At 37.6% G+C, this 10,735-nt stretch overlaps 1 protein-coding gene across 1 annotated transcript in view; it reads right to left on the minus strand.

Annotated features, from left to right (window-relative positions):
* Positions 1-2,591: 2,591 nt before the first annotated feature.
* The window catches only part of Alkal1 (ALK and LTK ligand 1), a 23,870-nt gene continuing 15,726 nt past the window's right edge, over positions 2,592-10,735 (minus strand). The window contains exons 3-5 of the mRNA XM_021222450.1: positions 7,413-7,493; positions 5,858-5,934; positions 2,592-3,052 (exon numbers count right to left, since the gene is read on the minus strand). Of these exons, the coding sequence (XP_021078109.1) occupies positions 5,870-5,934; positions 7,413-7,493 (146 nt within the window). The 3' untranslated portion in view covers positions 2,592-3,052; positions 5,858-5,869. The remainder of the gene's footprint in view (positions 3,053-5,857; positions 5,935-7,412; positions 7,494-10,735) is intronic.

Below are 10,735 nucleotides of genomic sequence, written 5' to 3' on the forward strand. Positions count from 1 at the left end.
AAGCAGGGGAGAGTTAGGTCCTTTTGGAATGGGGACAGCAGACTGGTAAGATGTAGCTGCTAGAGTTTCCTGGTATCATGGCAGATCCACAAGGATTTGCCACTAGAGGAACTGGATTTTAATAAGGTTTACGAGATTAGGATTTAGTTTTTGTGCCCAGAGATTGAGATACCATTGTTTCTAAACTAAATTTGTATTGTTTTCCTTCACATGGCGGCTTGACTTTCTTGACTTTTTTTTAATTATTTTCCTCAACAGATGGCGAACCAACGTGATGGACAAGAATCCGCTAGAAATTTAAGATTATTAACCTGAGAATTAGAATTTTCTTTTCTTTCTTTTCTTTTTTTTTTAAGTGAGTAGCTGGGTAGCACTGAGACAAGTCACGTGCACTCAAGTGTGGGGGTGGGGGTGGGGGGAATTGAAACATAGAAAGCAGGCTCTAAGGTCCCCTGCTGTGGGGAATGCAGGCTGCTCTGAGTCTGAGAGTTGTAGAATGGAAATTGCCTACTTCTTGGGGCAGAGATTGATTAAACTGTGAATTTATAAAATTGGGATTATTTGCTTTTAGGACAGATTTATATACAGATTTTGTCCAAATCATGTGTGGAAGTTTGCCTGTAGCAGTTCAGAACTAGGATAGGGAAAATTAGTCACTGTCTTCAAGTAGAGAGTGCAGTGAACAGGTATAAGTAAGATAAATGTCTATGGCTCCAGGCAGAGAGCCGAACACATAGATAGAATAACAAGTTGGCAGCTCTAGGCAGAGAGCTGAACCACAAGATGGTATAAAATTGCTTTAGTTGCCTCGCAGGATACTCATATTTTGTCTAACATAGGCTCCACAGGAATACTGGGTTTTATATCCTCTTGGCAACATAGGAAAGGCCTAAGTATAGACACATACAGTATTTTAATTTACTTAATTTATTTTAGATTGTTTTAATTTGAACTGGGATAGGGAATATTAGTCCCTGACTCCAGAGCAGAGAGTGCAGCGATAATCATTGCCTGCTTTGAGCAGGTATTAATTATCTATGTCTGTGGCTCCAAGTAGAGAATTCAACAGACAGATATTATACAGGTATTAATAAAATATGCCTATGGCTCTGGGAAGAGAGCCAAGTGGAAAAGTGGTATAGATTGTTTAACCAGCCACAGGATGCTCCTATTCTGCTAACGAAAGCTCCACAGAAATCTTGAGTGTCTTTTCCTGCTTGGTAAGATAGGGATGGCCTAGTATAGACACATACAGTATCTTAGTTTACTTCATTTGTTTTAAAATTGTTTTGATTTTAAAAATGGGTGTGATTTTGAGTTTTGTGGTTATATTATTCTTCTTGGAGAGAGGTCTAAGTAAAATGTTTTCTGATTACTGGCTCAAAAATATGCTGATTAGGAAAAAAGGTTTTGTCTTTGTGTTTTTGGAAAGGGTGATTAAGGTATTTACACCTTCCAGAGTTATGCGGATCAGATTTGTTAAAGGGAGATCACCCTAAAGAACTAGATTCCAAAGAATCAATCAAAAAGTTTATCTTGATGACTCTAAAACATTGTTTTGAGATTTGTATATTACAGAATACACAGCCTTGATGAGTCTCCATTTGAACTCTGGATGTTTTAGACTTTCAGCCAGATCCAGTCAAGACACAGTCATCAGTGACTAAATCAATCATTGGTGTGGCCTTCTTATGGCCAACCATCTCTATTTTCCCTACCCTCCCCCTCCCTTAAAAAATATCTCAATGCCCATATTTAGCTTGAAGAAGTTATGAAGAGTCATTGCCCCAGTTCCCTTGGCTTTGGGGCTGGAGGGGGTTATTATAGGTTGTCTTCTAGGAAATGTAAAAATGATCATAATTGGAACCGGGAGGAATAGCTAGAATTGATTGCATAGCCATAATCTGATTTTGTAAAAATCTTTTTAATTGTTACTAAGTTGAAGTCATAGTTTCTTATTTTGGTACAAAATTTACTTTGATGAAAAATCAAGGTTTTCATTGGTATAAATTTAATCTATTGATTCAAAAAATTTAAAAGTACAGGACTTAGACCATTCCTTCTGTAACTGTTATTATAAAATGACATGAAATGATAAGCCAGTTAGTTAAGGACCAAATAGCAAATTCATCGCTCTGAGTTTATTGTTGGGGTGTTTTCAGAGATTTTAATTAGAAATAGCTGAGCGTAGTTAAGGAAGAACAGTCCAGATTACTTTATATAGATAGTGGATTTTCAAAAACGTCAGAAATCTACAGAATGTGACAGTTAATGTTACTTATTCACTTGTTGTTGAGACAAATCTGCTCCTAACAGCTTCCCATTCATGGATTCAAAGAAGCAACTGAGCATCTCCAGGTAAGACTGTACACTTGTGGCAGGTTCACCACCGGGCAGAAAATTGCCAATCTCTTTTGCAGACTTGCACTGTACTTGAAAGGACACAATTTATAGGTTAGAACAGCTTAGTTCTGCCAAGAGAGAATAGGCTGTATATATATATATATATATATATATATATATATATATATATATATATATATATATATACAAGTAGCTTTCATTAAAAGAAATGACAATTCTTTCATATTCCTGTTTTAATAAAATTCACAGTTCAAATTAATGCAAATAAAAACAGAAAATTATTAATAAAGACTTTTAAATATTAAATAAGAATTACAAAACTGAACACAATATCTAACAAACATATCAATAAAATTATATACAATAGTTATTTTTCACTAGTACTGAGATACAATTAATTAAATATTTACTATACAATATTAACCATATAAAAATAATATTCCTAGCAAAAATAAGGCATAGTTTTAAATATTCTATTTACAATATGTGATCTTAAAAAATCCTATAACTTTTTGTGTTCATAAGGTAAGCCAGGAAAGCTTCCTCTTCCTGTAGGATGCCACGCATAGGTTTCTCCTGGGAAGTCACTTTATGCAGGTTCATACAAAACTAAATATGTCCATTTTTTTACATTAAATATGATTCCAGGCACTTTTTCTTCAAATTATATTTGCATCTTATGAAATGTCTGAAGTGGAAAAGAAAATAAAAATAGTAAGAAACTAGTTCTCAAAACACATAAAATATTTTAACACTTTCTTTTTTAAGATTTATTTATTATTATAAAGTACCCTGTAGCTGTCTTCAGGAGCACTGGAAGAGGGCGTCAGATCTCATTATGGGGGTTGTGAGCCACCATGTAGTTGCTGGGATTTGAACTCAGGACCTTTGGAAGAGCAGTCAGTGCTCTTACATACTGAGCCATCTCACCAGCCCATTTTAACACTTTCAATGGTTACACTTTATATTATCTTACTTGAAATATGCTAAGAAAGCAGGCTGGTATACAGACAGAAAGGAGGGAATTTTATACAGAAGGGAAATGATAACCTTCCTAATGACAGAAAGCATGTAACACAGAAAATGTTTCTAAAACATATTAAACTTGAGATTATAACCGTTTGATAAATAATTTGAAATAGGGCAGGCTCAAAATCTGCACATATTGGCTGCTCTTCCAGGAAATTTAGTTCAAACCACATGATGGCTCACAACTCCAGATCCAGGCACACACATGGGCAAAAACACAAGCACATAAGATAGAAGTAAATGAAATCTTGAATATATAGTAATCTAAAACAGACATTTACACAGAATATTACAAAATTCAAAACTGTTTTAGTTTTGATTTTTTTTTTTTGAACAGGATCTCATATGAGAACCTGATACAAACACAAATACATGATCTACCATTAAGCTATATCCCAAGTCCCTTGTTTTAAATAATAATACAATGTTAGGAGAGGAACAAGCCCCATCGTTATATGAATCTAAGAACTTCATATAAGTTTTCATCTATGTAAAATATGTTAAAAACCAAGAAAGGGAAAAATATGAATTCATTCGAGTCATTTCAGTAGCCAAATGTATTTTTTTATATATTTATGTTTTGAAAATTCAAAAGGGTTCCAACAGCTTAGAAGCACTCAATTCATATAATTTATCAGTGGATACTGAAATGAGTTAGCACAATTTCTTCATCTCATACAAGGGAAAATTTCGTGGCAGTGAATATTCAGAATTTACAGTGATTATGTTTCTAATTTGCAATGGCTGCTTTACAGTAATAAGAATAGCTACAATGGAACAAGACAGCTTCAACTGACTCACCACATACAATCACTATTTTAATTATTTTGTGTGATAGCACTTTAGCATTATGTGTGGAATTATTCACTTCACTATTTTCAACACAGGAAAGTTTCAGCACCTCATAAGTCTGTGAGGTGTGCAAACATCTGTGATAGACTGAATTACACAGGCCAATGCAAGATGCTTGGGAATATTTCTAGAATACTGGTACTCATAACTGCCACTTCCCACCATCTTGACCTGAAGATCCAAGTGCCTTGTAGGGAATTGGAATTATCCATGGTACTGATTGCAGACTTCCCACACCCACCTAATCGACTTTGTATCACACTGGAAAAGAACTCAGATTAGAAACAATCATGTAGCAAAAACATTAGTCTCTCTCAGTGTTTTGTGTAGAGTCTACATTTATAAACTACAATGATAATTTATCAGGGTTGGAGAGATGGCTTGGATTAAGAACACTGGCTGTTATCCCAGAAGACTCGGGTTTAGTTCCCAGCACCTACATGGCAGCAACTGTCTGTAATTCCAGGTCCAGAGAATCTAGCACCCTCACACAAACATACATTCAGGCAAAGCATCAACTGACATAAAGATAAATAAATAATTAAAAAGTAATTACCATTTCTATTGAGCTGATACGATTTTACAAATAAATACTTTCTTTCCTTGGGCATCTAGAATAATTAATCCAGCATACAACTTTGAATTTAGCATTTCACTTTGCCATGTAATGAGCTAAAGTATATGATAATTTTATCACTTCAACTTCCCTGTATTTTTAATTATGACTTTTGTTTATTTTCGAGATGGCTTTTGCTATATTGTCCGTTCTTGTGTCTATTTCTCCAGTACTGAGATTACAGCATACACTGCCATGACCACCTAATTGTTCTCCTATCTTGCCAGTATCCTCTATGGTTTTTTTTTTAATGTGTACTATGTAAATTAATGTTTTAAAGCCTACAATTTTCTCTATTATGTATTTGACCATTTAAGATGAACCTGTTAATAGCTGTTCATCTGTCTATCTGTGGAATATCTATCTGTATGATACTACTGAGGCTGAAAACTATTGAAGTCTTTTTGATCACTAAGGACTGATAAGATTTTGAGAATAACTATTTATATTCCTTAATGTAACTGCTTAGAGGACATTTAAAATTAACTCACTAAAGCAGCACATTTAGATAAAGTTTGAACTAGGATAAAAACAAAAATCCATTAGTAAGTTTAGCCGCTGTTGTGCTATGCTAAGGATAGCTCCCCAGCTTCTTAGACTCTTCAATTTTTTCTGTTGATATTTTTGATTGTTTGTTTGAGGCTTTGTTGTTGTTGCTGCTGCTGCTGCTCCTGCTGCTGCTGTTTGAGATACGGTCTCACTAATAAAGTCATGCAGGTTACCCTCAGACTCTCCTGACCTCGTCTCTTGAGTGCCAGAATTCTGAATTTGGGGTTACAGGCGACATTCTCTTGATAGACTCATGGGGCTGCAGGTACAGATCAGTGGTAGAGGCACACACTTGCCTCCTGTGTGTAGACCCTGCATCTGATCCCCATCACCACAGAAAGGAGAAAGTGAGTAGAAGGGAAGGAAATGAGGAACAGGTTAACTGTTGGAATAATAAAAATAAATACATGAATGAACAGACAGACAGACAGACAGGTTAATACTCACAGCACAAGTTTCCTAGGTCTGGGAGCATAGTGGACTCACAGCTAATCTTGTCAGCAATCTAGCACATCTTTTATAATCTAGGAAAGCCATTTAAATGTTATAATACATATAATTAATTGCTATGAATTCAAAAGAAATAATGTTATTGTCATTGATTCATGTGACAACCATAGTTTTAAAAGCACCTAGCATATTCAATGCTTAACAATGTGTTTTGTTACTCATTCCTGTGAAAATATTTGGAAATTTGATGCCTTTGCTTTAAAGATGAGCAAACAGCTTCCAATGTGACTTATCTCACAGCAGCTAAGAGTTTAACTCACCAAACTGACTTTTCCCCACCGAACTATGCTGTCATCCACTGTCTTTGCCTTGAGTTTTTGCCTGGTTAATTGAGTTGGTGTTTGTTTGTTTGTTTGTTTTGTTTCATTTTGTCAACAGTATACAGACTGAAGTCAACTGGGAAGAGAAAACTTACTTGAGGAACTGCCTCCATTAGTTAGTCCTGTAGGTACATCTGTGGGGAAATTTCTTGGTTAATGACTGATGGGGGGGCAGACCACTGGGGTTGGTGCCACCCTTGGAAAGGTGCTTCTGGGATATATTAGAAAGCCATGTAGAACAAGCCAGTAAGCAACATTCCTCCAGGGCCTATGCTTCAAGTTCTGGCTTTGAAGTTCCTACCTTGGCTCCCAGACTGTGATGTTAAAGTGTAAGCTGAAATAAATCTTTCTTCCCCAATCACTCTTGGTCATTGTTCTATCATAGCAACCGAGAAGCAAACTGGAACAAGACTAGTGTGCTTTTTTTTTCTAGTCATTAAATGTAAGTTTTTAAATATATATATATATATATATATATATATATATATATATATATATAACTCAACATCCTAAGTAAAGTTCAGTACTCCTCAAGGTCATCTAGCTGACAACAAACACAGTGCTCAAAAGTTACTCATTAAAAGAATTTTTAGATAGAAAGGAATTTGAAACAGTTGACTCAGCTAACAGTATACTATCATAAGTGGGAGTTTTGAATGATGGCCCTTTAGTGCTATGTTTGGAATTATTATTAACTCAAGTAACTTAAGTATTCAAAAGAGCTCATTGCTCAAAGGCTATCATCATTCACAAAAATCCAGCACACACTGTACAAATGACATGATATAAACAACATTTATTTCAAAATAACTTAGGAAAAGATGTTGACTTGCACTTCATAGACAGTTTGCTTTTTTTCATTTATGTGAAAAAGTACTTTATTTATACCAAGGAATTTGAATAATGATGAACAGTTTCAGTCCTGACAAACATTCTGGTCTTTAAAAAAATCTGGCCGTTTTTAGATTTGGAAATATTTCCAACCAGAATATAATCTCTCATTCCTAATAGTTTCAACAGTACATACAACCTTGAGTACTGAAAGGTTATAAATAGCATCTCATCCAATGTTTAGTCTATTATGTCCCACCCAAAGACTGTTGAAGTGTGAAATTATATGCATTTCTTGGTGGATAACTTTTTTTTTTCTAATGTCTGCCCAGACTACTTACAAGCTGGCATCGAGCAATCCCGGGTATTGTAATAAAGTCGATGGAAGTGTTTGCTACATTCAGCTGAAAATGTGACAGGCCCTGGAAAATGAGAAAGAATGCTTATTATAAACAGAGGCATGTCTTCCAAACAAATTGCTAGCACTCTGTGGCTGGAGATCGTGAAACTGTAGTTTCCATCCTTCCTGTCCATTAAAGAACTGGCCTGAGAATTCCTCCCTTCACCCAAACTCTGTGGGAGGCAGTGAACTTTGATCTAAGTTCACTCCTCATTCTCAATGTCTCACATCATAGAACCATCTAACTAGTAGAATTCTACTGAAGGAAAATTTGCAAAGAGCAAACCAAGACAGAGTGACTTTGATTTTTTTTTTTTTTACTTAAGGGGAAGTAATACTTCTAGTGATGACATTTATTTTCACTTGAAGCAATGTGTGCTTATTAGTATAGAGATTATTGCAAAGTGGGCAGGGCTTTGAAACTGCACCAAAACATTTCTCCTTCCACCTGGCCCACAGTCAACTCCCCAACACTCAGTGGCCACTTCTTTCTCTTGGGCTGGTTCCACTCCCTGTTAGCAGCTTTTCTTGGCAGATATCCAGTGGTTCTGGTGTCACTAAACTCTTGGAGTCTCCAAGGCAATCCAGACTTCACTTTCACAGCTTCACACAATGGCCTCTCTGGGCCTCCCTGCAGGGACAACCCTGCCATATGCCTAGCCTTAAACTATGGGGGCCATGCCTAATCAAAGCACCACATCACCTGAGAAGGCTTGCAGTGGAAGTGGGGTGTATTTGAAAGGAGAAGAGTATGGTCATGGGGAACCCACTGAGCCAGGCTATAGTGGGAGAGGATAGGCAGATGATGTGTATGGACTAGGGATGGAGGGTAAACTTAGGAAGGGCTGCATTTAGTCAGTGGACTGGAAAGGTATGTGAATAAATCAGATAGCCAACAGCCCTCAAGGACACACTGAAGGATTTAGACTGTGCTTCAGCCAAGGCAACACTGAGATTTTATAAACAGGAGACAGATTATGCCCTTCCCCCAGCCTTGAGTAGGTTAAACAAACCCCAAATGGTTTTACAACCTAACTTGTGACCCCTGGCAATTTGCTACAGAGCTTTGAGGAGTTGATCACCTGCTGAGCTTGCTTTGCCACTCAATCCAGCTGAAACAAAGGATGGGGGTCTGTGGGTTTTCTTTATATAAACACAGTGCTGAAAATTAGACATTGAGCCTTGATTAGAAGCCTTGGCTTCATCCTTCTCTCACATCCCAGCCTCCTTTTCAGGTGACCCAGTTCATCCATGGCTACTGGACAGCTACAACAAATGAGCATATGTCACACTCCTCCCTCCCTCCCCCCACCTCACGATGCTTTTTTGTTTATTTTTGAAGTTTCAGTTTAATTATAACATTTCTCTCTTCACTTTCCTCCCCCCCAAACAGTCTCATATACCCTTACCCATTCTCCTTCAAATGGCCTCGTTTTTCATCAATGGCTATTGCGTATACATATTGCATGTATATGTATGTATATGTGTATATTCATATGTATATGCATATCCCTAAATATAACCTTTTGAGTCCATATAAGCTACTTATATGCATGCTTTCTGGGTTTATTGTTTGGCGCGGGAAAACCAATTGGTGTGCTACTCCCAGGTGAGAGCTAAACTACTGTTCCCAACTTTCTTCAGTTGCCAGTAGTTCTTTGTGTAGGGTTGAAACTTTGTGGCCATTTCTCCATGAAGTTTGGTATATTTGTTGGTGTCTTCCTGTTCAGCCCATATTTTTAGTGGTGTAGTTTCTGATGTCACAAGGAAACACAGTCTCATAGCAAGGTTCCTGGTCCTCAGGCTCTTCAATCATTTCACTTCCTTTTCTGCAATGTTTTCTTAGGTGGTGGAGAATTTTGTAGATATATTCTATGCCGCTCATAAGAACAGATGCTAGAGTCTCTTATGACACAAGTCTGCTCTTCATATTAATTTTGTGAATCATTTTCAAACAATTTATTGTCCAAGTTCTAGAAAAACATAGAATCATATGAACATACTGCTATCACTTTTCTGCAGCTAATAATCTCAACTGTCTTTTACTATTTTATACCCCAAGCTTGTAAAAGGAGAAAGACATGGTTTTCCTTATATTTTTTCTACTTAATTAAATATGAGAGTTGTATCTGTTAATTATCATATTTAATTTTCTTTCTGAGACAAAGGGTTATGTAACCTGATCTTCCCGTCTTCCCAGCCCAAGAACTAAAATTATAGTTCAGTGTAAACACACCCATCAGTTAACTTTCAAATGACGTTACTGAGTAACATACAGAGACACTTGCAGTTAAGGAAGTGGCAGTGTTAGAGTAGGTGTGGTCTTGCCGAAGGAAGTGAGTTTCTGTGGGGGCAGGATTTAAGGCCTCCTCTGCTAAAGCTACACTCAGTGTGTCACACATGCTTCTGCTGCTGCCTATGTAGAACTCTTAGCTCCTCCAGCACGATGTCTTCCTATTCTGCCATGTTTCCCACCCTGATGATAATAATGAACTGACCCTCTGGAACTGTGAGCCAGTCCCAATTAAATATTTTCCTTTATCAGAGTTGCCTTGGTCATGGAGTCTCTATATAGCGATGAAACCCAAAGTCATACGATTCTCAGTAAATCATCCTTTCTATTTTTCTCTAAAATATCCTTTATATTCTGTTTTTTTTATTGAGTTCTGGTTCATAAAAGTTAATAGCAGTTGAATGAAACACAGTTGATCTACAAGTGTCTTCTCGACATTAATCTACATAACTTCATTGTCTAAGACTGGATTTTATATCTTTGCTCCAGTGCACTGCTGGGGAGAGGTGACACAACTTCTGAGAAAGATCCCATTCCTGGCTCCAGTAATCCAATGCCTTTCCCGCCTGAGGAGGGGTGTCTGCCCGGGAGCAGTCTCTGGGTCTGAACCAGTAGGAAGGCCATCTTTGCTCCAGTGCACTGCTGGGGAGAGGGGGAGAGGGCGGCCTGCAGAAGCGACACAGCTCCTGGGAGAGACTACATTTCTGGCTCCAGTCATCAGGCACCTTTCCTGTCCGAGGAGGGGTGTCCACCCAGGAGGAGTCTCAAGGCATGAGCTGGCAGGAAAGCCATCTTTGCTCCGGTTCGCTTAGGCTCCAGTCTGCACTGGCGAGAGGGTGGACCATGGAAGCTACACAGCTTCGGGACAGGCAGAAGCAACCTAACTTCTGGGACAGACCCTGTTTCGGGGTCCAGAAATTTGGGCACCTTCCTCACCAGAGGAAAGGTGGCCACCTGTGAGGGCTCTGTCT

This window comes from Mus pahari, chromosome 22, assembly GCF_900095145.1.
Source record: "Mus pahari chromosome 22, PAHARI_EIJ_v1.1, whole genome shotgun sequence".
In the NCBI taxonomy this organism is placed as follows: domain Eukaryota; kingdom Metazoa; phylum Chordata; class Mammalia; order Rodentia; family Muridae; genus Mus; species Mus pahari.